Source organism: Ammospiza caudacuta, chromosome 3, assembly GCF_027887145.1.
Source record: "Ammospiza caudacuta isolate bAmmCau1 chromosome 3, bAmmCau1.pri, whole genome shotgun sequence".
Lineage (NCBI taxonomy): Eukaryota > Metazoa > Chordata > Aves > Passeriformes > Passerellidae > Ammospiza > Ammospiza caudacuta.
Genome location: NC_080595.1, coordinates 108,123,499 through 108,151,320, shown reverse-complemented (window position 1 = coordinate 108,151,320; position 27,822 = coordinate 108,123,499). Strand labels below are relative to the sequence as shown.

The 27,822-nt window shown below is 43.8% G+C and overlaps 1 protein-coding gene across 1 annotated transcript; it reads left to right on the top strand.

The window, feature by feature from the left end:
* Window positions 1-58: 58 nt before the first annotated feature.
* FAXC (failed axon connections homolog, metaxin like GST domain containing) lies at window positions 59-26,912 on the top strand. The gene is made up of 6 exons (XM_058801614.1): window positions 59-327; window positions 746-881; window positions 6,040-6,236; window positions 13,135-13,352; window positions 18,987-19,103; window positions 20,635-26,912. The coding sequence occupies exons 1-6, from the start codon at window positions 59-61 to the stop codon at window positions 20,916-20,918; spliced, it is 1,221 nt and encodes a 406-aa protein (XP_058657597.1). The 3' UTR covers window positions 20,919-26,912.
* Window positions 26,913-27,822: the final 910 nt, after the last annotated feature.

Sequence of the window (27,822 nt, the reverse complement as noted above, 5' to 3'; positions counted from 1 at the left end):
CAGGGCAGGGCGGGGGGCTCGGCGGCTCCGGGCGGGGGATGCGGGTGCCGGGCGCAGGATGCTGTGGGGGGTGGGCCTGGCGGCGCCGCGCTCCTGCGTGGCGGACCTGAGCCGCAACCGCAGCCTGTCGCTGGGCTGGTGCGCGGGGCCCGAGGAGCCGCCGCCCGCCTTCTATGGGGGCGAGATCGTCGCCTTCCCGCTGTCGGGCGGCGGCGGCACCATGGCGGCGCTGGGCTCCGACTCCTGGTGGAAGAAGACGCTGTACCTGACGGGCGGAGCCCTGCTGGCCGCCGCCGCGTACCTGCTCCACGAGCTGCTGGCTATACGGTGAGGCTGCGGGGCTGTGGGGCTGCGGGGCTGCGGCGCTTCCCGCGGGGCCGGGGCGGCGCTCGGAGCCGCTTACACCTGCGGGGTCAGGATGGCGAGGGCCGGCGGGTCGGGGTCTCTCCTTCACTGTGCTTCTGCCATTTGCCTTTCTTTCCCCCCCACTCGCCCTTTGCAGCAGCGCAGGAGGCGGCTCCGCAGCGAGCCCTGCGCTCGCCCCCACAGGTGGCCAGGGCTGGGCCCTCGCTGCCTCCGGACCCGGCAACCAAAACCTGCGGCGAAACCCCTCGAGGGCTGACGAGAGCCGCGGTTTCTCCTTTGTCTGTTCAATGTGCTGATGTATCGTGCGCCTGTCCGGTTTGGCTTGGTTTTCTTGTTTGTTTGTTGGTGTTTTTTGTATTTTTAATTTTTTTTTTGACAGGAAAGAGGAAGAACTCGATTCGAAGGATGCTATCATACTGCATCAGTTTTCAAGGCCTAGGAATGGCGTTCCGAGTTTATCCCCGTTCTGCCTGAAGATGGAAACGTACTTGAGGATGGCTGATTTACCCTACCAGGTATATCGTGCAGTTTGCCTTTGCCTTGCAGCTCTCTGTAATTGCGTGAAATGGCACATAGGCGTCCTGCCTCTCCTTCCCCCAGTCTGTCTCACCCAGGGAGATGTAAACATACACCTACAGCTAGGTGGGTTTGCCAACGTTTTTATGTCTCCAATTAAATTTAGTGTATAACCTTTAAAGATATGACTTGAATAAGATTATCTGAAACAGCTGTAGACTTAACTGGCGAAGCTAAATCAATGTTAAAATGCTGAAGTGGGAGAATAGTCTGGAATTTATATAACACTAAATAGCACCCCAAAACTAAAGCAGAAGACTGTTTGATCCTTGAATTTCACCATGCTAAAGACACCACAATTAGACAGCTGCAGGTTCTTGTTTTTCTGGAGGCCTTATCTCTAAAGCTGTCTGGGAAGAAGTGCTTAGCTTTTGCTTCCTCTCCCATGGCTAATGCTTCCTCCCCAGTGAAGTGAGATAGGATTGCTTTTAGAGGTCATGAGTACTGCTCCTTAATTGTGGTTGGGTGCATCTCATGCCATCTTCCTGCAGAGAATGAGCCCTGAGCTACTCCAGTGAAAGAAAGCTGTGAGAGTGGACACTTGAATCTCACGGCCTTGCCCGTTAGCATCGAGGTTGAGCTGGGACGCTGCAAGTGTGGCACTCATCTTGTGGTGTTGGCAAGGTGTGCAGCACCCAGGCTTTTTGAGACCTGGGATGATTTTCTTTTTCTGTGTGTGTTAAGCACTGAATGCCTTTAAGATGATAAAATAATGGTGATATATATAACTAAGATCTTAGGTAGAAGAAGTGTCTGGACTTTTTTCCTTTTTTCTTCTCTCTCTGTTTTTTCCTCAGTAATATAAATTTGGCCTTTTATTCCATACCAAGGTGTTAGGAAGAATGTTTTGTATAAGTCAAATGTTGTACAGTGGAAAGCCAACCCTATTGCACCTTTTTTTAACACATCTGCCATTTGTATTTAGCTTCATATGCAGCTAAACTCCTTTAATTGGAAGAGAAAGAAAGTCTAATCAGTACATTTTGCTTAATTCTTTAAAAGTCTGAGTTTAATGTTTTCTTACAATTCAGTGGGATTTGAATCAGATGCTTGGGAGTACTAAAGGGGAAGATTTCCATCCTATGGGATGTATTTTCCTCGTTTAGGTTTACAGAACTTGAAAGATTCTGAAGGTTGAACGTGTCGTTGAAGCAGGAGGGCTTTGTGCACATTGCTTTGCTCAAAATAATTTGGATAGAAATTGCACATTTGAGGGGATGACTCTCTTGGTGAGATCTGTTTTCTTTCTAATGGCTGATGCAGTTCAAAGGTTTGTGATGGTTGGGTTTGCTCTGGTGGAGAGTAGGTAAATAAAACTGCATTATAAAAGATGGTTGTGACTGTAGATGGTCACTTCTGAAAGATAACACAGCATTTGTGTGATTCAGGATGGAGTTGTTTGGAGAGCTCATGCTGCTCAGAAATCACACAGCTTTTTGCAGAGAGGAATTTCCAGAGGGTTGTCCTCCCCTCTTCAGTTTTTGTACTGAAGGTCAGCATTACTTTTTGGTGTTGCATGTCTCTCACTAGCTGTGCGTACTCGAAACTGACGAGACCATCAAAAGCAACGTGCCTACCGTCAGCCCTTGTCCCTTCCTGCACATGCTGTTCTGTGGCAGCTCAGGCTGATCAGAGCTGGCCTAGCTAGAGCATGTTATATAGTTTATTTGGTTTTAACTCAGCTTGGTTCCCCACATGCTCTGTGGGCCATTTTTCAGGAGCAGGAATGGGTCCTGTGGGTGCTGGGAACACCAGGATGGCACTTTTAGCTGTGCTGGCTTACATAGGTTTAAGGTGTTTGTGGGGTCACTGACCCTCTGAAAGGTTTTAGAGGTAAGTTTGGTGGAACTGAGGACACAGCTCTTTTTTTCTGGAAGAAGCAGATATTGTTTCTGTCCTTGTGTTAGGAGTGTGGTGCTGCATTGGGCTCTGTTGAGTGGAGGAAAGTAGGGCTGCTGCTGTGGGATTGAGTGGAAGGGGAGCTGAAGAGGGCACTGTTCTTGGCCGGAGTCTCTTACACTCTTCCTGTGGACTTTGATCTTGTTCCCTCATGACTGTGCTACCCTTAGGATGCTGTAGGTGATCCAATGGCTGCCTGGCAGGCAGCAGGGTGGGTGTGAAGGGGGATCAGCAGGATCCTGAAGGAAACACCTAGATTCCCTGCACACTGTCAGGGCCATGATGGAGAGGTGCTGCAGGTGGCAGCTGGTGCTTGTCCCAGGAGACCTGCTGTGGTCATCACCTTGCTGGGGAGGGACTGCTTTGAAGGGAGGGTTCTGAAACGGGGTGAACAGAAGACAGTGAGGTGCTCAAACAGCTTTTACACTTTTGATTCCTTGGTGCATCAGACTGTTGAGTATTGTGCTTTGTGTTATGCAATGTGCTTTAATGGCATGTGACGGTTGGAGTAGAGTGACATATTCCTACCTTACTATCACCTGAATTTCTCCCAAAACATGCACTATTGTCATGTGCTTATGTTTTCTGGAATCTACCTCTCTATGTGTGAGTTTCCATGAAAAATGGTTTGGGCAGCCCCACCCCAGCTGGGCTGTCATAATCCCTAGCTGTGTTTTCAAAACATTTGATGGTTTTCTTGGTAAAGCTTGCTTTGAAAGAGCCCTGTCTGTGTGCTCATCAAAATCTTTTGGGTATTCCTTGATTTCCTCAAGAATATGAAGAGCTGAGCCTTTATGTAATCTGATAAATTATTAGCACAGCAGGAATATGCTGTTTTCATGCCAGGTCTGTGGAAATGGCAGCCTCCTCAGGAAAAGACATGAGTGAACGTAAAATCATAAACGGGAGTAATGGAAAATGTGAAATCTAATTTCTTCTGCATAGTACTGTAAAATTACCCTAGAAATACCTTGTGTCATTCTTTTTGTAAATTCCTTATGAATGAGGTTTTGTAGTGCTATTGTTATTGTTGCTCTGCAGGCACTTAATGTACTGTGAATGAAAAGGGATATTCTTTTGGTTTGTTTTTGGTTTTTAATAATACTGTAGCTTTTTCCTGCTTAGCAGCTGGAACAATTTTCAAGTGGAAAATTGATAAATATTTGATAGCAATTAGTATGAGCCGTAAGGATGCAGAGGTTTCAAGCCTAAAAATGTCTGTTTGAGAGCAGTGGATACAAAAACAGTACAACGGATTTCTCAAGAGACTAAGATTTTTCTCAGGTCAGTGAAAGATATTTCCTATTTTGTTTGATAAACCGTATGTAGTGAAACACAAAAATCTTTTTAGGGAATGTATTTATATGTATTAGATATATGTGCTTGAAGAAATGTGCAGCTGAGTAATAACTTGCTTTTTTCTGGGTTGCAAATGGTATGGACTGCAGTAATTGGAAGATGTAATAAACACATCTTCAAGTCCAGTAGCTTCTGCAAGCCACCAGTGTTTGTGCACAAGAAGGGAAATGTCTTAATGGAAGGGCTTAATGAAGATTAAGCCAGCAATGCTCAGGATCTTCTAAATATGCTGTGTAGTTCCAGGAAAACCTTGTGCTTCTCTTGTAAAGTCATGAAGAAAAATTATGGAAATGTGTCAGTTTCAGTGCTGAAAGGCCATTTTTGATGAAGGAGAGCTCTTGGAAGGTGGAAGGACAGGGGAGTGCTCTCCTTTCAGTTTCAGATGTTCAGCAGATTTAGAGCTTGTGCCATGGGATTGGCCCCTGTGTCACCCACAGGTGTGGGTGGGAGGGATTCAGCTGCTTTGGTCACTCACACAGGGGTGAGGTGTGTGAGACATGGTATCATCCAGTGTCCCTGCCATGCTGTTTGTTGGGCAAGCCCTGGAAAGGCTGCAGCCAGAAGGCATTGCTTCCCAGAGGTGTTCCTGTTCATTTTCATCCGGAAGGAAGAGCCTTTGGGAACGGCTGCATGATCCCAGTGCATTGCACATCTGCATTTGGGGGGGCAGCCATGATGCTGGTGCTCTCAGACTGAGCTGGAGGTGTGTTCTGGTGTATGCTCCTTGCTGCCAGAGCACCTTAATCTGTCTTAAATGGACTCAGGAAAGGTAAATACTCGACACCCAAACATCAATCCAGAACTGCAAGCCCTAAACCTCCAGCAATTAGGAGCTAGGTCCTGAAATTCTTGGGGTGATTGCCAGAGATAGAGTGCAGAGCCTTTACTGCTCAGCTTTCTGTGCTAGGAGTTTTCATTCACTAAATAACAGGATGCAAGGATGGGAATCACAAGAAAGGAAAAAGGTTGTGCCTTGTGTTTTTGCCTTCAGGAGTAAGAGAATTGGAGACAAATATCTGATCATGTTTTGACAGCCAGCATTTCTTCTCATGCTTGTTACATGAGACAGAAATTCTCTAATCTCTGTTTCGCCTTGTCATAGGAAAACACATTGCTGCTTCTGTGTGAGTGCTGTGCTGAGCAGGTACAGCAGTATTCAGTGATGCTGTGCTCTGCTGTGCTGGGCTCTTGGGAGACACAGTTGTAACGAGTATGTCTGTAAATGTCTGAGATTTCTAAGTTTTGAAGTTGCAGAAAGCAGATTTCCCTTCTGCTCATGGAATGATATGCCTTCTGGAATGATATACCTTTCATGTATGCTTGTGACTCTGTGTGTTTTGTCCTTGGAGGTAATGCAGCCACCTGAGTTGGGTAGTGAATTTATTTTTTTTAAGGTGCTTTTGACATGGAAAGTGCAGATGCATGCAGGAACTGAATTTAGTTGCGAGTCCTCTGATTTAAAACTTCTTTAGGATAACAGGCACTATCTTCTGGGAGATCGGAGCATCTCCAACCTTTAAATAACCCAGGTATTTAAATAATAAATAATATTATTTAAATAATATTATATCACATGACATTCAGCATAGAAGCATGGAACACCATGCAGGGCCTGGAAATAATTCTGTCTGAATTTTATGTAGGGTAAAGCTGCTGCTCTGATTGAATAGCCATTGTTACTCTAGAGTATTATTTAAAAAAAAAAAAAAAAAAGATTTGTGGATTTGTTTTATTAAGAACACAGAAAATTATTTAAAAATATTTATCTCATTAAAAGAGAACCTGAAGGGCTTTTCTTGTCTGTATATTTGTTTGTTTACTTGATTTTTTCCCCCTTAGAACTATTTTGATGGAAAACTTTCCCCTCAAGGGAAAATGCCTTGGATTGAATACAATCACAAGAAAGTATCTGGCACCGAGTTCATTATTGACTTTTTGGAAGAGAAACTTGGAGTGAATTTAAATAAACACCTTGGTCCACATGAAAGAGCTGTTTCCAGAGCTGTGACCAAGATGGTGGAGGAGCACCTGTACTGGTAAGCTTGCATGGCAAAGCTGGCTGTGTTCTGTGCTGTCAGATGTGTCCCTGAGCTTGGCTCAAATGCTTCTTTTCTCTTGCAGAAATCTTGGGTACCAAATTATTAACTTCACAACTCTCTTTATCCTAGGAAACTGCTGCTCCTTTATGTGTGCAGTGGTATGAGCCAGGGATAATTCCCTTGAAAAGCTGTGCTGTGCAAGCAGTGTAAAGTCAGGCCTTTGACTGCAGCTTTGTAGAAGGAAGCAGCAGTGGGATGCTCCTCTGTTTAATGTGACTTCTGTACAGGAGCAGCCTTGTTAGTAAAGACCAAAAGATCAAGGTGGCTGAATGTATTTGTGGTTTGAGGGGTGTAGAGGAATGAATCCAGTGTCTGTGGTGAATCCAGAATATTGTTTTCTTACTTTTACTGATTTTAATTATGTGTGAGTGATTGCAGTAAGGCTCATTGCCTTTCCTGTAACACAGGATTCTCCTGTTGATATGGATTGTTAACAGCACTGCCCATTGATAATGTCCAGTGTTAGTCACAGTATCCTGAGAAGCTGAAATACTTATATGAATGGAAAATAGAAATAGAACCTTTCTGGGACTTTATGCATTTTACTGACACCTTTGGAAATAATTCTTGTGATTTCCTCTGTGCTTTACATTTCTGTCCTTCTTGAGTGCCCTTTCCAGTTTGGGCATAGAGGCATCAGCTGGACATGCACTTTGGATACTGCATTTGCTCCCTTAGCAGGCACAAGGCTTTCTCTCAATAGTTTACTTTCTAGTATGTATTTAAGTGCTTGCTGCGCTAAGTTTTGCATTTATGTTGCACATTTTTTCTTCAAAACAGTGTGTGACTTATAAATTGAATGCATTTATCTGCTTTTTCTTTCACATTTTGATCAAAGATCAGCAGCAGTATGTTTACATATAGTTCTTCAAATAATTTTTAGTGTCTCCTGATAGAACAATTTTAGCACTCAGTAATTAGTGTATTGAAGTGATTTGGTTTAGAAATTAAATCTTTGCCTTCCAAGAAGTGTGGCCTTCACCAGTTATACCCATCTGCAGTGTCATAACCTCCCAAACATGATACAGGCAGCCTGTAAAGTTAACTCTTTTTTTGTTCATTTTTCCATCCTCAGTTATTGTGGCTGCCATAAGGAGGATGAAGCCTTTTAGTCCCCTAATGCTTCATCTCCTTGCCTTAGTGTCAGTTGTTTCATGGTTCATAGATTTAACTGTGTTAAATGTATCATTACTGATGGCGGGCTTATACTGCTGTTGTGTCTCAGTTACACAGTGCTTTCCTCTGTGAAGCTGTTGTCCATCCATCCAGGCTCCCCTGGAGCTGGCTGGGCACTGCTGGACATGACATTGGCAGATGTGGAAGACAGGTATTGCAAAATCAGGCACTGGTCCAGAGAGGGGGCACCTGTTTTAACAGGTGGACAAAGTTACATCAGGAACAGAGATGGGCATGCCTGGCTGTGTATCCCTGTTGCCTTTCCGTGTGTAGTCACACACAGCTGAGTTCCTCCAAGCCATATATTTTTGCTGCAGTGCAGTAAAAAGTCCAACTGTGAGTCTTACTGTTTGTCCCTCCAGCTGTACCAGAGGCTTGATGTGTTGGTGAGGTTAAACCTTGCAGATTCCTGTAGCAGGCAAAGCTTGAGCCATGAAGTGTTGCAGTTGTACTGCTGTAATTCCTGGACAAAAACTTTGCCCATCTGTACTTACACCAAAGTAAAATCAGGCTTTCACTGTGTAGGACATATTTCTCCTTGACAGCATTGCATCTGTGGTTGTGGGATCCCTTCACATCTGTCCCTGAGCATTCCCACTAGAAGCTTAGGGTTTTTTCTTGGTGTCCTCATGTCCCATGGTGAGGAATGTGAAACAGTGATTGCATTTCTGCAGAACGAGGTATATAAAACCAAGCCTCCAAAGCCATGATGCAGAATGTGATTCCTGCTGTTTAGTGCCAGCAGCATGCAAAGTAGCTTCATCATAAATTAGTAATACTGTAGTACATTTATGGGACAAAGAAGAAAAGTACATCCTGTGGTGTGCTGTCTCTGGGTGGAGCTAACCCTGGTGGATGCTCAGCATTTCCTCCAGAAATGTTTAGTTTTGCCAAGCAGTGGTTGATCCTCAGCAGTTAGTGCCTCTTACATGTGGAAGTGACTGCTGTGGCTGGAGTTGGGAGCAGTGTGGGGCTGTGGAGAGCCTCAGCCTCTGAGCACCTTCTCTCTGCCCCAGGCTGGGACACCCAGCAGGGCTCAGGCAGGAAGACAACAAGTGAGCCTGCCTGTTTCCATGCTGGGGTTACACCCTGTCTCTGAGATGCACAAGACTCATTTGGAGCTGGTGCTGGAGCTCCAGTCCCTGGAGAAGGCAGTAAGCCATTAAGCTTCTGCTGTGTTTAGTTGGCAAAAGAAAAAAGAAGTCCTCTAATCTGAATGGGTGTTGAGGCGAGCCAGCAGTGAAGAGATGGAAAAGAAATAATTTTGTGAGTCTCACTCCAGGCCTGGATCCAATGCAGACCTCTGCCATCTGCTGTAGGCCTGCTCTGAGTTACCTCCACTGCCTGCAGTGACCCATGGACCCCCAGAAACCAGTGGGGCACCCACAGCCACCTCTGGGGAGCGCGTTGGGTTTTTGGTGTAACTGCAGCACATTTGTGGGATCAGAGCTCTGATTAAGGGAGGTCTGATTCTCACTTCCTTCTGGAGCTGGCATGCTGGTCTTGACAATACTGCTGGGATTGAGGCCAGGCACCTCCTGGGTGCCTGTAGGGCTAGCAGTTGCTGTGAGATGCTTTCTGTCACTTTGATCTCCGGAGGCAGATCTTAGTTTGGTGACACTAATGTGCTTAGTGAGAACATAAAGCCTTGAATATTCGGCTTAAGCAGATGAACCCATTAGATTGGTTGAGCTGTATTGTCAAACACAGCTGTAGTGATTTATAAATGTGTGTGTATGTATATATGCACTTGCAAATATATTTGACTTGTTTCTTGCTTTGTTTTTCAAGAAGCAAGCATCATATGTGATGAATGCTTGACCTACAGGAAGAGCATAATATGACAATATGGATGAATCTGACTTTAGTCAGTATTTAGACTTGCCAAATGTTAAACATAAAATATTTTTATAATGTAAATATTTTTAAATACATCAAGCCAATTTTAAGAGTAGCGTCTCTCCTACTGCAGTGATGAGCCTTGAATGCTGCTGGTGTCTTAAAACCAGTTGCTCTGAGAAGTTGCACAGCAGGTGGGGTTTCTACAGCTGATTGTGGAATGAATTTGTTATAATCCTTTTGTATGTCAAGAAATTCTGGTCTGTGCACATTCAGATAGGAGAAATAACCCCCTGTTCACATCCTTGTGAATGCCTTCCCCTTGCCTTGAAGTTCAGAGAGTTTTGGGATAATCAGGCAAGCTGCTGTTGATGAGTCACTTTCTTCATCTCCTTGCCTGATGTATGTATTGAGGCCAAAGCTGCTGTTACATTTAGACTTAGGATTTACTTCACCCCCACAGCATTGTTCCTTAATGCATTATTGTTTTATTTCTACTCTTAAGATTTGTACAGATGTGCTGGCACAAACACGAATGATAATGTTTCCCCAAATGCTCAGTTCAGGCCAATATTTAAATAATTATGTCATCCCATAAATGCTTACTCCAGTGTAAAATGTATAGTTATGATGTACTGAAGTAGATTATTGTGTAGACTACCCAATTTTTGGCATTTCCTAACCTTTTGTGATATTGATCATATTCCACTAATGTAGTTTGAATATAGGAGTGATGGGTGGAATTAAGAAGCATATTTTGGCAGAAAATTAATGAACCCTTGAATAGAATTCTTTTAACTCTCCCTAAATTGGAGCCTACTTTTTTCCTTGTTTTGTCTACTCAGAACCATTACATTTTGCAAGTAAATTCTGTGATTGTCTATTTAGCTGCCTTCATTGCCCATGTAAATTTGACACTTGGGACATGAAACAATTCTACTCATTCAAAGGGACAAGCAGATGTCTGAAGATTTGTGCTTGACAGTTTAGCCTATGCAGGATTACTTGAATTCTGTGTAGTTCTTTATTGCTGTCCTAGTCATTAAACACCTGGTCTAATTTCTGCCTCTTCCAGACACAAAGACCTTCTCTCCCAGGGCAAGCAAGTGAGCTCTGGGAAAGTGTATTTTTGCATGAAAGTATGGGCCAATTAGCTTTGTGGGAAACCTTGTTCATTCTGTTTTATGAAATTAAAACAATTTTGGACATGGTTGTTCACTCTTGGTGTGATGCCAGCTCACTGGTGTGGTTGGAGTGAGCAGGTTTAATCTTGTGCAACTGGGGTGACTTAAAAAGCACTGCAATGGAATTCCTGAGTTCTTTTTCTGTTTTGTTTTGACTTCTTTTTCTTGTTGCCCTTCTCCAGGCCAGGCCTGTTGTCCACAGTAACTAAAGTGTATTGCAGAGATGAAGCAGGTCAGGTCCATCCTGGGGAAGGAGGGTCTTTGCAGCAAGGCAGAGCAGTGCTTTCAGAGAGCAAGTTCTTCTTAGTTTATTCAAGTAAAAATACTAATTTAGAGATTAGGAGAGGAGCTTATTCAGAGCAGCACTGTGGAGGACTTGGGGGCTCTGGTGGATGAAAAAACTGGACACGAGATGGCATCCTGGGCTGCATCAAGACAAGTCAAGGGAGCTGATTCTCCCCTTCTGCTCTGTGTTTGTGAGACCTCACCTCTTCTCAGCGTAAGAAAGATCTGGACCTGTTAGAGCAGGTCCAGAGGAAGCCACAAAGATGATGAGGGGACTGGAGCACCTCTCCTCTGAAGACAGGCTGGGAGAGATGAGGTTATTCAGCATCAAGAGCAGAAGGCTCCAGGGAGAGCTTGTTGTGGCCTTCCAGTACTTAAACAGGGCTTATAAGAAAGAGGGAGAGTGACTTTTTACATGGGTAGATAGTGATAGGACAAGGGAGAACAGTTTTAAACCACAAGAGGAGAGATGTAAATTCGATGTTAGAAAGAAGTTCTTTACTCAAAGGGTGGTGAGGCACAGGTTGCCCAGTAAAATGTGGATGCCCTGTCCCTGGAAGTGGCCAAGGCCAGGCTGGATGGGACCCTTAGCAGCCTGATCTAATGGGTTATAATATCCCTGCTCTTATGCCTTCAGGCCAGCTTTCTTTCCATTTGCCTTAAGTCCTGCTTTACCTTTGTTCCTGGAACAGGGCAGTCTCACACCACATCTTCCAGACAAAGTCAGTGCTTTAGGACTTCCAGTAGCTCTTTACTGCTGCATTTGTTGGCTTCACATTCCTCCTGCACTGCTGGTGCCTCTGCTAAATCTGTCTCTGATTCAAACTTTGCGTTGCTGAAACCTGCTCAATGACTTGAGTTCATCCATCAAGTTTGAAAAACCAGGACTATGCAGAACACCCCATTCTGAAAGTGGTGTTGAAACATGTGAAATGTCAGCAGGATGCTTTTGTTATAATTACACAGTGCTGGAGGCTGTGGCATAATCTGTTGAGGGTCAAAGCCATCAGTAGCAGAGCAGGTACATTTTTGTTGTTCCCTGGTTATGCATTTGCAGCAAAGGCAAAGCCTGTTCACAGCTCACTGTTACTGACTTCAGTGAAACCAGCTAGAGCAGAAGGCATTGAACTGCAGTGGACAATGTGAGTTTGATAAAATGTATGTTATCAAAAGAAGTCACAGGAGTTCTCCAGCAGATACTGGGTTTTTATTTTTACTTTCCTTTCCTGAATTACGTGAATCATATCAGCACTAAGGAAATTATGTGGTGTTGGAAATATGTACAGTGATAAAACTGAAGTCATATTCCAAACTAAAACAATGAAGCCTTGGAATGGCTTGGATTGGAATATGTGTATCAATTCCCAGTGTTTCTGAGACCCCACAGGCTTCCTATGTTTATCTTGTCTACTTTGAGGTGCCTTTAGCTATTTTTCCAGAAACCCTTGAACTTTATGACAAAAGTTCATCTGTATGGTCTTTTTGGTTTATTTGTAATTTCTGAAGATACTAAATTTCCAGATATTAAAAGATACTAATTTCTGGATATTAAACAAGCTAATGTTTCTTTTTTCATAGGTTTCTCTAGCAACAAATCAAGATGTGTGTGCCTGTAATATTAATAAATAACAAAAACTCATGTGGGTAACAAAAATTTAAGATGATGAGGCAAATTATATAAAAAGACTTTTAAAAAGATATTACTTGACATTCACTAAAGCATGGAACACAACAGAGTCCTTTAGAAATGTCTCTCTCATAAAATCAGCATTTTGAATAGAGGAAACTGTATAGGAGAAAACCAACTCAATAACCATCACATCTTAATTTTTTGTATTTTATTTTTAAAAGTTCATGTTATTCTTAGTTTCGGAAGAGAAACCTTCTGAAAAATTACTGCTTCAGTATTTATGTTGGAGCAAAGTTACTGCTTGCCTAAGTGTCAGCAGCGTAGAAAGGAGAAGGGTTGGTGGGAAAGATTGATTTTTTTGGGGGGGCTGTTTGTTTGTTGTTTTCCCTAGGTCTGTGCAGTGAGTCGTCTTTATCTAATAAATGTATTTTGTTACAAGAGTTTAGCAGAATTCTGCAGCTTTTACTTTATATTTCAACATGAATCTTGTTTTCTCCTGAAGTGAGTCATGATTTAATGAGAGAATAAGCACTGGGCAGTCTGCCTAAGTACTGTAAAGTGAGTTTGCTCTGCTGGCACTCCGATTGCCTCAGAGGCTGCTGTTTATGGAAGCTGCCTCTCCATCAGGGCAGCGAGCACCTGCCTGACCTCTGTGCGAGCCTCTGCTGGGTTGGGCTCTCTGGGGATTACACTGCTGTAATTTCTTTCTGCATCCTTCCAGGACTTTAGCTTATTGCCAGTGGGTGGAAAATCTTCACGAGACACAGAAGATGGTTTCGCTTTTTGGCCCCTTCAGCGACTTGCTGAAGTGGATCTTCTGCCACCTGACCAAAGGGATCGTGAAGCGGGAGATGTACGGCCACGGCATCGGGCGCTTCTCGGAGGAGGAGATGTACACGCTGATGGAGAAGGACATGAGGACTCTGGCAGGGCTGCTGGGTAAGGTACAGCGGGTTATGGTGCTCTGCTCACAGCCCCTCTCTCCACAGGCTGGAACTGACCTCCAGGGCTCCCTGACAGCTTGATCACACGCAAATAATCTCATTTTGGCAGAAGGTAGAGGCTGTCATTTAGTGCCTTCCTTGCTCTGGCAGAGACACTGTTTTAGTGCCTTCCTTGCTCTGGCAGAGACACTGTTTTCTTTTCCCACTGTTTGCTGCCAAATTGTGTGTCTAGAGGCATAAGAGGCTTCCTTCTCTGAGCACAGAGTATGTGTATGTAGAGCAGCAAAACATGGCCTGCTGTTTTGGAAGAGCATTTAGCGATGGGAAATGAGGAAAATGCAGTGTTTAGTTCTGCAAATGAAGCCTCTTTATACCTTTTATGGGGGCTGGGGAGTGTGAGTCTCATTTTTTATTTCCTGGTTGTATTTCCTTTCCTGTTTTTTATTTGTGGCTGTTTGACAGATTGCTCCAAGGCTGCCATTTGAAAACCCTTTGCAGATGTTATTTTGATGAGCTGAACTTTGTTGTGTTTGGTTGGTGTCAGCAGCTTTATTCAAAGCTCCCAGTAGGAGATGGTTCTGTGCTGTCAAAATACATGTGTTTAAGATTCTTGGTTATCTTGGGTGCATCCCATACAATTAGTCTTAAGGTTGAGTTCACTTAGCTAGAATTACATGAACCTCATTTCTGTCATGTGGCTCAGGTTGAAATGTGCACTGGAACTGTTCTGCACTGTGCTTCTTGCCTTCTGCTCCACTGAGAGCTAAGCTTGCTGTGCATCTGGGTATGACTTGCATTTTGAGGAATTGCTGTGGTGCAGGCGGTCACTTTCCATGTGTCTCTTGTGGGAGAAACCAAGAGAGATGTACCTGTGTTGTTGCCTGTAACAATTGCTTTAAAGAGGTGGCTGAATGGAGGACAGGAGGTACCTGTGTTGTTCCCTGTAACAATTGCTTTAAAGAGGTGGCTGAGTGGGGGAGAGGAGGATGCCTCCCTGCCCTGTGCTTTAGAACATGTGCAGTGAGGGACACACTGTACATGTTCTAAAGAGACAAGTGTGGAGTAGATGAAAGGACCAAGCTGGGGAGAGCCCAGCAGAGGGCAGAAGCTGAGTGCTTGCGGAGAAAGGGAAGGAAAAAGCATGCTTCTGGACTTCCAAGCTGTTTTGGAAAGGAAGGTATTTGCAGTAACCCAGCTGTAGAGTTTTTTGTAACTTTGTTTTCTGAAACAAACCTGTTGAGTTGCTGGGTTGGGAACAGGGTGGAAAAAACTTATGAGGCGCATGGACACAATGGGCACATGGACACAATGGGCAAGGGGAAGATTACTTGACAGCTCCTCCTTTAACAGCACTTTCTTATGCTGCATTTTGTTTGTTAACAGAAGCAATTATCTATTCTAGTGTCTCTTCAGAGAAAATCTGTTGTTTGGAGATGAAGAAGTCTCTTTTCTTTGTGAGGGAGGAAGGAAGGGAGCAATTCATTTTAGAAGAGGAGATCTGGTCATACCTGCTGCAGAGCTGTGGCCAGCTCCAGGTGCTCTCCTCTGTGGGACTGCTGATGTTGCAGTTTTGAGATTGGCACTGTGTGGCTCCATGTTCATCACAAAGAGAAGAGGGGCTGGGACAGGAGCTGGGCCAAGTTCCGTCTATGACTCAGAAGCCCAGCAAAGCCCCTGATTCTGGCTAGACAAGCCTGTCCGGCTGAAAGGAGTGGCAGTGGATATGTCTGTGCTAAAGTCATCCCTGGCTACCAAGAGCAGATGGAACCTTCAAGAGAAAACTAAAACATGTATCTGAGTACTTGTGAAAGTATCTTGATTTGCTTATTTCTCTGGAGTGTATACTGACACTGAGATTTTTAAGATTTCAAGTTCAAAGGGATCATTTAATCATCTAGACAGATCTCTGTGGATTGGACTGCTTGACTGCTGTCTTGAGGCTCTGCCTTTTTGCTGGCTTGGAGGTGGCTTTCTAAAAGCCATCCAGTTTTAATTATGGGATTTCAGCAGGTGGAGGTGCCACCTTGTTTTGCTGACAGATGTTAGTCACTCTCTAAATCTGTTCAAAATTGGACTTGTTTCAAATGAGAGTTTGACTCTAGCCTGATGACAAATTCTTTTCCTACTTCTTTCTCCCTTCCTGGGTGGCTTGGGTCATCTCCCTGTGAAGGTAAATGCTGTCATCAGTCTCTGGCTTTTATAGAAAATGTATTGAAAATCCTCAACCACTTCTTCAGTATATCAAATTTTAAATTGTATTATACATATGTTACCAGCAGAGTTTTTCTTCTTAATTCCAGGTTGTTGTTGAGAATGTACCTGTGTACTTCAAAAAGCCTTGATGGCTGTTTGCTGTATTCCTGTTATTTTATTACATTACCAGCTGCATGTTGTACATTTTTTTCATCTTCCCCTCTGAAATGGATGTCAGATTAGTCAGTGTACAGTTAACATGAATAATTTTATTTTCCCTTTTGATTATTGATGAGTTTGTCTACTTTTCTGTAATTGCCTTAATTTTCATCACTGTGCTCCTGTTTCGTCAGCCAACTGTTTATGGTAGGGTCTAGGTAACTGTGCCCTCGAGGTGGTATCTTGGAATGGGGACAGGAGGTGGTATGAAGACTTCCAGCCTGACTAGAGGGTCCCCTGTTTCAAAGGGGGAAGGAGAAGGCAGTCAGCTCACTGCCTGCACAGTCTTTGTGAGATTCCCCTCCATATATATGTACCCAAGTGTTTTCCCAGAAGAGGAAGTAGTTGAGATTTTGGCTGTTATCTTAAGAGCTTAAAAATGATGCCTATGGTGCAGAATAGCTGCACATACCAAACTGTAGCTGTCAGCCATCAGGAATATCAGATTAATGCTCCCCTTTTTTAACAAGGATCATTCACATGGGAACAAAAATATCTTTTAATTCTAAAAGCTGCTTCCAGAGAATGATAACTTTGCAGCTGTCAGTTCTTATGACATGAATTTTGACATTTCCAATCACATCTTTGATGCTTTTTTATTTTCTTTATTTTTATTTCTGAGAATAATTTTTCTATCTCCCTTATACCCATTTCCCTGACAGACTCTTCCAGACCTTATAAACATGGAAATTGGAACTAATCCCTCTGTGATGGATCAGCCTATCCCATTGGTATCACCTTTCTCTCTGTCCTGCAGTCTTTAAACCACAAATATAATTTCCTTGTGTTGTAGCAGTTTCCTAATGTGTGGTAATAGTGTCAGAAAGTGTGGGGAATGAGCACATGAATTAGCAATATATAAAAATACACATTTTGGTAATTGTTTAGAAGAGGCAAGTGAGTGGCCATAAATCTGTTGGTGCCCTCTCAGCTCTCTGCCTCTCAGGCTCCTTGGTAAATGAGGATTTTGAGCAGGGAGTTGCAGGCCAGCAGCTTCCTCAAGTGGATTTTGGAAAGCATTTGATGCTTTGGGGAGGGTAGGGGCGCTCAGAGCTGAAAACTCAGAGGTCAGACTAACCTGGATCTGAGCCTCTGAAGTTAGTTAAGTGCCCTGTAGCAGCCTGCAAGTGCTGTAGCTGCCTCTGTGGAAGGGTGCAGGCCTGTGTCCCACAGACCTGCCTCTTGCTGGGGTTTCTTCACCCACTGTTGGAGTAGCTGCTTTTGAATCTTCTGGTGCATGCATTTGTAAACAGTGGAGTTGGGTACTCTCAAATTCTGGGAATTCAGTACAAAATTGATCCAAGTCCATTGTGATCAGGTGATTTCATTTCTGTTGGATTAGCCAGGGGATGCAGAGGGTGTTTGAGATGATCAGTGCTGCTGGATGTGACAGACAATGTGTAATCCTGCCTAAAAACAGACACAGATATTTGGTCTATCAGAAAGTCTGGACTGAAGTTGCACTGGAAGTTTTGAGAACACATTGGTAATGGTGGAAAAAAATGTACAGAGGTGCCATACTTTGTGGAGCAGCATGACTTAAAAGATTTGGAGTTTTATAACTCCACAGTTTCATTTTCTCCTCTTGCTCTTTGTTTCCATGCACCTGCAGGTGTGGGGTGTTGTGCCTGGGGAACCAGAGGGTGGGATGGTTTAGCCCTCACTCAGAGCCTGCTTTAGTTGTAGCAAGATGGAAATGGCATTATTTCTTCCCAGCACAACACCACTATGGATTGAATCTCAAGACCCAGTTGTATGGTGCTAAATTCCTGCTGCTGGAATGTAACTGTGGTTTAGGGACCCATTTTTGAGCTGTGCTTGAGATTGATGAGTGCTTAGGTGTCAGATAAATACCAAAAAGACACAACATTTACCCTGTACAGAGTTTTCAAACAATGAATTGATGGAACCGTGGAAGGAGCTGGGGAGAGTTAGCTGCATGTTCAAATGACATCTGACAGGCCAGAGAAGGTTACTGTTACTGGGTATTCCTGTTTTGCTGTGCTCTTGTGCAGGGGCTTGGCAGCATTCCTTGTACTGTACTCTGGAATTTGATGCATTTTACACTGGACAGTTCCTCTGGAACTTGCTCAATAAACTGAACATTGAATAACCTGCTGAATTACAGGCAGCTTGGAAGAATGTCCTGGGGAGATGGGATAAGTGGATTTTGAGAATTCAATTAGGTGCCACATTTCACAGAGTTAATGGCACTTTGGGCCGAGGCAGGAGCAGTGCAGCCAGCTAACCTGACCTCTGCAATACTTCATGTTTCACTCACCGTGTGCTCTGTGCCTGGTCTTTGTTCCAGGTCTTCTGCCTGTGATGGGAAAACCAGTCTACAGTGGATGTTTTGTAGCAAACAGTGGCTTTGAAAAGATGTTTTTTCTTGCCTTAGTTGCTGGTCTGTTTGTGCTGTGGTGGCTGTTTAGGGCTATCATGATATTGGGGTGCCCAGAGAGGTAAAGCAGAACTGAGAGGAGCGGACCTGTCCCTCCACTGCACCAGGCCAGTCCCCAAGGGCTGCTGTTTTCACTTAGTGCCTGACATGCCTCTGAATTCTCCCTGTCAGGGGTCAGTGGGGGTGTGTGAGAGGACCTGTCCACTCCTGCCTATGGCTTTGTCCTCCTCCTGGAGATGCAGGTTGTTTCTGAGCACTTGCTGCAGGTCTGACTGGTGCATCCATTTCATCCTGAACAAACAGGGAGGGAGGAGATCTTTGGGTGTGACTTTTCTTTTTCCAGCTGATCAGATGAGAAAGTTGAACCTGGATCTGGATGGGTGGGAGGTAAAGGGTGACAAGCTTCTTTCAGCAAGTTCATGATTTTGAATCGTGGTTGAGTGGTTTTGGGTTTGCAGCAAAGGCAGAAATGGTGTTTTCAGGCATATTGTAGCTGCAGAGCAGATTTTCAATGCAGCAGAACGAGTACAGGGTGTGAGCACTGCCAGCTGTGAGGAGCAGAGGACGTTCCTTGGCCAGTGGTGGGTTTGCAATTGGCCTGGTTATAGAAGTCTTGAGCACAGGGGCAGCTGCAGTAATGGATTTCACCTGCTGAACCCTTGAAACAGCTTTGGAATCCCTGTCTTTGAGCAAGTGAACATTTTCATTGAAATTATTTCAGTAAAATGAATATGCTAAAGGTGGAACTGTGATTTTCTTTTTTAATTTGGGGAAGAGTGACATCCAATAAAGAAATATTTGCTGTTGTATTTACAGGTGACAAGAAGTACATTATGGGATCAACTGTTTCTACTGTTGATGCCACTGTCTTTGGACATCTGGCACAGGCAATGTGGACATTACCAGGGACTCGACCAGAGAGACTAATCAAAGGTAAGAAGGCATAAGTGAACTCTGATTAAAAGCTCTTGGTGGCATTTTTCACGTTTAAACCTGGAGTACCTTGGAAGGACATTTTGAAGACTGCAGTACTTCAGCAGACTGTTCTTGCCTTTGATGTAGCATTTGTATCCTGTAATATTGTTTTCTGTTAAAATTCTTTGTTTTCTCTTTAGTGTTCTACACAGCAATTGTTTTTATTTCTTTACTTGATCTTTTCCCTGTTTAACATGGCAAAGCCTTAAAGCTTCTAAGGAGTGAATGCTGGGTAATGTATGAGAAAACAGAAGAACAGCCATTAACCAAATTCTGCTGAGCTGAGAACTTTTCTTGATAGTAGAACTGCAAGTGCTCTTGTCTCACTGAAATTACAGCCTTTGCTGCTCCTGAAGATGCCAGGCAAGGAAGAGATCCAGCTTGGCTTTGGAGTCACTTTGCTTTTGCATGAATTGGAAGCCAGCAAGCCCCTTCTCCCCACAGAGGGTTGTTCTTTGGTTTGGTTCTTTTTTGTGGGATAAAGTGTCTTTGCATCCATTTTCATAGTAAAACCGCACAGCATGAAAAATGAGAAGAGCTAAGGAGGAAAAGGATGTAAAATAGTGTAAAAGGAGTGAATCTGACCTGTAAACCTACTCTGTGCAAGACAGCTCTGCTAAACCTGTGGTGAAGAGGCACAGCCTTACTCTTTTCCTCAGATAATGAGGAGAGGCTATAAATATTGGCTATGCAGTTCTTCCTCTTGATGTCTGGGCCATCACAGGTAAAATTCTGAAGGGCTCATGGCTGTGTAGAAGGATTACTATGCTTGTTGAATTAGTTTGTCTCTAATGAAAATAAATAGAAGATAATAGATTGAAATACCCAATCAATCAGTGTGGTTGATTCTCTGTACCTATCAACCTACTTATGCTGTCATGATGAATACAGGTTTTACATTCACCTCCCTTTTAACACGCTGTTATTTCTTTTTTGAATTTTTTAACGATTTATTCTGTAAGCATACATGTATTTATAAACCAGGCATAAGATACTAGGGCTGGGAGCATAGGAGTGAGCAGGTGGCCATATTAAATGTGAATTTATGTTGCAGACAACGCTGCCATCTGGTGGTGAAAACCGCACATTCACTGTATTTAATAAGCATGCTCTGCCATCCAGAAGATCAAATTCTGTCTTTAGGAACCATGTGTTTGCAATTAAGCAAAAAGTTCTACGACAGAAACCTTACAGTTTTAGTGTCTTGTCTTGACTTCTTTTTGTAGAGGTTGAATTTGGGATACTTACTTTGCTATTTGTGTGACCATGCATTTGTTCTTATTCCTGTGTAATCCTTCTTGTATGTGGTTACATTAAAATTAAAAACAGCTGCTAAGGGGATTGATGGCATCTTGGAATTTTGAAACTTCTTTGGAAAGGCCCTACACAGTTTGTTTCCTAACACAACTGATGTGTTTTTGCATCACCAGGTGAGTTAGAGCATTATTGCCTGGATATATTTACTGAAGTCTGTTGTGTTGTGTTGCAGGTGAACTCATTAACCTTGCCATGTATTGTGAAAGAATAAGGAGGAAATTTTGGCCAGAATGGCACCATGATGATGACAACACTCTGTATGAATCTGAGGAGAGCAGCGAAGCAAGCAAGACTTACTCCCCTTTGCGGGACTTCAGTTTTTATTCAAGGACAGAAACATTTGATGAGGAAGGGAACAGTATTTCCCAAACCCCTGACACAGATTACACTGGACACTCCCTCTTTGACTCAGATGTGGACATGGATGAGTACAGAGATCATGAACAATGCAAGTGATGTGTACAAGTGTCTCCCATTGTGCAGATAAGCTGTTTCTTGGGATCACTCTGATTTGTTTTCCCCTTCAGGTCAGGAAAAGGTTTATACCACTTTGGAAGAGACCATTTTGCTTGATTCAGCTGTCACATAGTGCTTGGACTATTTCAACCGTATTTTGTTTTGTGTAATTGTTCAGGTGGACCAAGGTAAACACATTTAAAACACGTGGGCGAACTGTAGGTCTAGAGGGCAGCAGGACCTTTCAAGCCTATTTTTGTTCATGTTCAAAACAAGATGTCCCATCAAAGTGGGACAAACTTCTGGAAAGTGGAGCATTTGTAACAGCTGGTTTGTGTTATTATCTTATCTTTACAGCAGTGGGTTGAGGACAGAAATGGAAGAGGTATGACTGGCACAGCTTTCTTCCATGGAAGGAAATGATGGATGCTGTAAAGAAAAGGCCCTGATGGTGTTGGCTGACTGCCATGTCAATATAAGCCAGGGGTGTGCTGAGGTGCATGAGATTCATGCAGCACCCTGGCCTGTATCAGCAGTGTGGCCAGCAGGACCAGGGCAGTGATTGCCCCCTGTCTCAGCTCTGGTGAGGCTGCACCCCAAATCCTGTGTTCTGTTTGGGCCCTTCACTACAAGAAAGTCATTGAGGTGCTGGGGCATGTCCAGAGAAGGACAGTGAAGCTGGTGAAAGGAACTGGAACACAAGTCTTGTGAGGAGCAGCTGAGGGAGCTGAGGGTGTTTAGCCTGGAGAAAAGGAGTCTCAGGAGAGACCTTATTGCTCTCTACAACTGCCTGAGGAGGTTGTAGCAAGGTGGAGGTTTGTCTCTTCTCCCAGGTAACAAGCTCTAGGATAAGTGGAATGGTCTCAAGGTGTGCCAGGGGAGGTTTGGATTGGATATTGGGAAAAACTTCACTGAAAGGGTTGTCAAACATTGGAACAGGCTGCTCAGTCACCACCCCTGGAGGTATTTAAAAGCCATGCAGATTGTGGCACTTCAGGGACATTGTTTGGTGGTGGACTTGGTAGTGCTAGGTTAAAACTTGGACTTGATGATCTCAAAGGTCTTTTCCAACCTAAAAAGATTCTGTGCTTTGGCAAAGTTTCAGGGGAATTTTATTTGATAGCTACCCATACTTTGGGTATTACAGGGTCTGCAGGAAAGAACTGCTCCCAGTTCTTTTGGAGACAGTCAGGGAAGGATGGAAGAAAACATAATCTTGCAGAAAGGAGCTGGTTAATGTTTCTTGTTCTTTGCAGAAGGCTGAAATCACTACTCTAGAATACTTTTATGCAGGAGGCAGATGTCAGTGTTAACTCATTGGGAATGTCTGTTGGTCAAGTTTCTTCTGTGTTACTGAATTATTGTTATTATGTTTTTACTCCCTGCTCATGGCTGCTGTCTGCTATTTCTAGGCAAGGCTAAAGAGCTGGGATTTGCTGCTAAAAGCCTGGTGTGTCTCAGCAGTGGGTGCTTTGTATTCCTTACCAACAGACAGCAAACCCATGAAGGTGGAAAGCAGTTTGAGGTATCAGTAGGCATGGGATGCTGTGTAGCTGCAGGCTGTTGGCCCAGGCAATTGAATGTTTTACAGCTGCCTAGGGAGGGGCTTCAGGGGGTGCTGGGCACTGTGCTGGCTTGCAGTGCACAGTCCCTAAGGCTGATGCATGGGAGGAGGTGAGATGGGACAGTTCCCTCAGCACTGCCATGTGTCTGGGGAAATGCAGATGCTGAAAGCATGACCAGAATTTAATTTAAATTGCCTTTGCTGACATGTCTGTGGATCTGGATCCCAAATGATTGCACAGGTTCTGACATGCTTCATGTTCACATCTCCCTAAATGCAGGTTAGAGATGAGAATGAATCCATTTGATTTACTCACAGCTTTGAAGTTAAGCATGTACTTCAGTGTTGCTTGGCTATGATTAGTTGATTTTGGTAGAGAGAGAGCATATCAAGCATACTGAGCTGTTGTGTTTTTAAATATGCATATAAAATTGGGTATTTGACTGCAGACTTTGTTGGTGGCCTATTTTAATTATGACATTCTCAGTGACTTACAGTTAGATGAATCAGGATCCCTCAGCAAGTTTTTTATAATGTGTTGGTTGTACCAAATGTTCTAGGAGCACACAGGGCAGACAGTGGCTTTAGGATGTTAATTGTTGGTAGTTGTAGTGAGTCTGGAGCTTGAAATACCTCCAGCACTCAAAGAATAGCTGGCTCCCTAGGATCCTGAGTGCCCTGCTCTGGGAAACTTGGAGTTAGCCTTGGCTTTGAAAGCAGGGACACCTTTGTCTGCACTGAAACCCCAGGTCTGTTCATGCATGGAGCCACTGCAGTGGGAGCTGACAAGTTTGGTGTGAATTTGCACCTGTTTCCACAATTCCCTAGGCATGTCCTTGGAGCCTTATTCCAGTCAATGTTGTGGGCAAGTATGAATGGCAAAGTGAACCAAAACCAAGGGGGAAGATATCATCCAGTTACTTGGGACCCTTCTCAGGAAACTAAGCACAAAAATAGGGCACAGGAAGATAAGTCTTAGGCTTGAAAGTGCAGAGGTGATGGCCTGGGTAACTCCATGGCAAAGTCAGGAGAGATTTTATCTGCAAAAATGTAGGTATTGATATTCTGAATAAAAGGAATCCGCACCAAAAAGCTCCTATTTAAAATAATTAGTGTGTTGGAAATTCTGATGGAGATGTTCTCATTCATTTACTGATGCATGTTTGAGGCTGTGCTTTCTCCATTTGTTCAGCATTGCAAGGTGTGCTTGCAGCAGATGAGTCCCAGTCATTAAAAGACCATTAAAGGATGGTCAGACCTCGTTAAAAGGATTTAATCCATGCATTTTCTTTTGAAAGCTGTCTTGGTAAATTGTGGGGAAACAAACAAACAAAAAGTTTAAAAAATAAATTAAAAAGTGTTCATTTATTTTGGTTTGCATGGGAAAAAAAAGGATGTGTTTTCTTAAAAAGGGAGCAATTGTTTTTGACTTTCCAAAATTTTGCTAAAAGAACGTTTTCTTAGTCCTGCAGTCTTTTTTTTTTTCCATTCCATCATATCCATTTTTAATGTTAGTGCTGAGGGGCAGTACAGAACTAAAAATAGAGGGCATCTTAATTTCCTTTTGGTTTTTTTTTTCCTTTTTCTTTTTTTTCCTCCGTCCCTGATGAAAATTGTGAGCGAGTCCATTGTAGGGATGCTGGAGATCCTGATGGTGCTGCTGTGGAGGTTGGGGGTCAGCAGGTGTCTCTGCAGCCATGAAACTGCTGGGGACAGCTGTGGATTGCCAGGTGAGCTGGGATAGCAGCTCCTGGCAGGAGCTGGAGGCTGATGGATGCCAGGACATCATGTCTGAGGTGACACAGAAGGTTTTTCCCTGGCTGCAGATCCCTCTGCCACAGCCAGAAACTCACTGTGGGGTGATGTTAGGCGGGGTTCAGGGGCCACTCTTGCACTGGATGGATGGGACCCCTGCCCTGCTTATGAGCTGGAGCACAGCCCAAATCCTAGTGAAGAGACAGCACTGTTCCTCCTGGTTCCTTGACCCTAAATACTGCCAAAGGCTGAGTACTGCCTTTGTGTTTCCATAGTGCTGCTTTAAAGGAATGAGTGATTGCTCTGCCCCTCACTTGGAGAATGGGAGTTCAAAGCAAGCCCTGCATTTCCAGTGGAGTTAGATTTGAAGCAGTCTGTTGATTTTTTCCATGTGAGTGGCAGTGTTTGACTGTGTGACACTCTGCCATGTCAGAAGGGATTTGTTTACCCCTGTTGGTCTCACTGGCTCTGTCAGCAGAGCTCACTGTTACTGAGTGGGGGAAACAGGCACTGGGATGTATAGGTCCTACAGAAATCCTGCAAATGTGGTGTTTGATTTAAAAACCAAACTGAACCTGATGTTTCAGATCTGGAGGACTGTTTCCATCCAATTATAGCACTGCAAGTAACACATTTTGATCTTTAAAACCTTGGCAGTGTCCCTCCAGATCTATATTCTCTTTGAAAAAATACTGCCTGAAATATTTCTGCAGCAACAGTTCAGGCACAAATTTGCTTTTGTCAGTGATGTCTGCTCAAGTAATCATGACAGTTTCATACTGTTTTCCTTGAAAGGCCTGTATCTGTCAGATGCTAAGCCTTACAAAATATTGCCTGCTGGAAAAGCGTGTTATGTGCAGATTTATGCAGGGCAGCTCACCAAGTGAAATTTCTGTGGCAGGGGATGAATTCAAGTGGGTCTTGTCCTTAGATGTTTGAATAAGGATTTGAAGCTGTTTTTTGACAAGTAGCTGTTTGGCCTAGCCCTCCTTCCCTCCCCAAATACTGCAAAATTATGATTTAGGCATGTGATACTAATAAAGCAAATTATGCTCTCTAAATACAGAATTAAATTGGATGATCCAGTAGCTGGGATATGGAAATGGGTACCCATAGGTGTGAGTCATGGCCATACCATGGCCATCACAGCAGCTGTGATCCAGAGCAGCATGCAGGTTGTAGTGTTTAATCCCATGGAACCAGAGGAATAGAAGTAGCTCTGAGTGGCTGCAGTGGCTTTCAGCAGTTCATCTGTGCTTTGGGGTATCCATGTATGCTGTGCCTTGGGTGCTGGGTAGATGTGCAGGGGCTCATTGTGGTAGCTGTGGCCCCTGTTGGGCACAGCCTGCTGTCAGCCTGTGGCTGAGCTGCAGAGCCAGGGGTCTGTTTGGGAATGAGCCTTGGCAGTGAGCTCTGAGCCTGCTGGTGAGTGTGGGCTGTTGTACTGGTGTCCTGTGGAGGGAAGCTGTTCCCCCACACTGCACATGTGCATCCAGTTTTCAGGGCAGTGACCCCAGTCTCCACAGCCTTGCCTTGGTGGAGAGAAGGGTTGCAACAGGAATCAGCTCCATGTCACTGGTTTGGGGCAGTCCTCTCTTTGATGGCCATTGGGGAGGGCTTAGTCTGTGTTCATTCCCTGTGGAGGTGCCCAAGTGTGAAATACTACTTCGTGGCAGAGGTTTCTGCAGCTCTCTTGAGCAATTTGGAATGTTAAATGGTGTTAGTCTGTGTACAGCACAGGAATGCCAGTCACTGAAAGCACTGTGTGTCACTACAGTGTAAACCCTTAGTTCTGTGTCCTGGTTGCACCACTCCCAGGTTTTTCAAGGCCAAGGAGATCCTTATGGGCTTTTGGTCAGACTTCAGCATAAAAAGGTTTGTGGGATTTCATGTAATGATTTACACATTCAGCTCAACAAGTTACAGCTGAAACATATGCTTCCAAAAGGCATTCAAGTTTTGTGGAATAAATAAAACCCTGCTCCACTTAGAAGTCGTTGACAAAAGTGCCATTTGCTTCAGCGGTGCCGGAGTTTCCAACAGAGCTTCCAAGTGACCCTGAATTTACCACTTCTCTCATTCCTGTCTAATTATACTTAAGTAAAATTTTGCTTTGTTGGGGGCAGTAAGGCAAACAAGATGTGACTGTTGTTCTTTTTTAAGCTCCCTTAAAAAAAAGTGCTTTTTTTGTCTGCACTGGTCACATTGGTATTTTCACTGGGCACTGTGATTGTGTGTGTTCTTCTCTCACTTCTTAATTTGTTCTTCTGACTTGTCTTTCCTCAAATGTACAAGTTCTTATTTTTCAGGATACTTGAAGAATGCAAGTCCCAAAGACAGGGGTGTGCAATCCAGCAAGAATAAAGTATATGTAGATGTATATGGGCAAGGGATATATCCAGCTAGCTGCAGTGTACAAGGTTAACCTAACAAAATGAAGCAACACATTTCTAAATGGGGACTCTGATGCTGCAGCTGCATTATGTTGTTTGTCTATGAACTACACGAGACATACATTATTTTAGCACTGTTATTACTAGTTTATAAAGCCATATTTAAAATTGTACACTTGATTGTAACATAACTTTAAATTGTGCACTGTGTTGATCAATGTACATATATATGAAGATCTGTATATTTTGTCTTTATGCTGTATGTCATTGGTGTGTAAATTATAACTAATGGATCTAAAATACTTTTCTGGTTCATGTCCTTATTCTGTGTCTGTGCTTTCTGTGGAGCTGTGAGCAGCTGAGAGTTGCTCTCTTGAGAGCAGGGATTGCATGAAACTTTAATGACCAGTCAGTTAAGCCCTCATCTCCCCAGGCAAATACTTTAGCCGCCAGCATTGTTTGAATGGAATCATTCTGTCACTGATCCCCTCTCCCCTTGACACTCACGAAGGATTTCAGGGTGTAGCACAAGAGGAAGAACTGACATAAACTTGGGTATGAGGAGGGGTCCCTGCTCTCCTTGCTCTGTTTTTATGGCTACTGCTACCAGAGTGAAAATAAGTAATCCTGAGGAGGCAGCTTTGTCAGGAGTGCAGAACCTTTAAGGTCTTTGCTCAGAGCACTGTGCTAGCTAGTTTCTCTATATTTTTGAAAATTCTCAGCAAGTGCAAGTCCTTAGCCAGGCTTAGTGTGCTGCCCCAAAAGCAGCAGAGGGGCTGTGTGACAGGAGATGGGTCCTGGCTGGAACAAACACAGGGCAACAGCAGGCAGGCAATAAAGGTGCAAAACTGTATGCAGGCCTTTCAAACCTCACAGAGGCCTGACATCAGGTCCAGCTTCCTAAGTGATAGGGTCAGTGTTGTATTAAAAACAAAAAAAAAAATCCCGGAACACCCAACTAAACCTAGCAAAAATAATACAATCCCCCAAAGAAAACCAAAGACAAGTCAAGACCAAGCCTGTAGTACCATTCTAGTAGATTGCTCCTTTCACTGCCTTAAACTTCTATGGTTGGTGAGGTTGTTTATAGACTTTTTCCCCCCATGAAGGCTAGAAATTTCAATGTGTTTAGTAAACATGGGGGTCAGAAGCATGCACTATTGAAACATTTAATATGGCAAGCTTGGAAGAG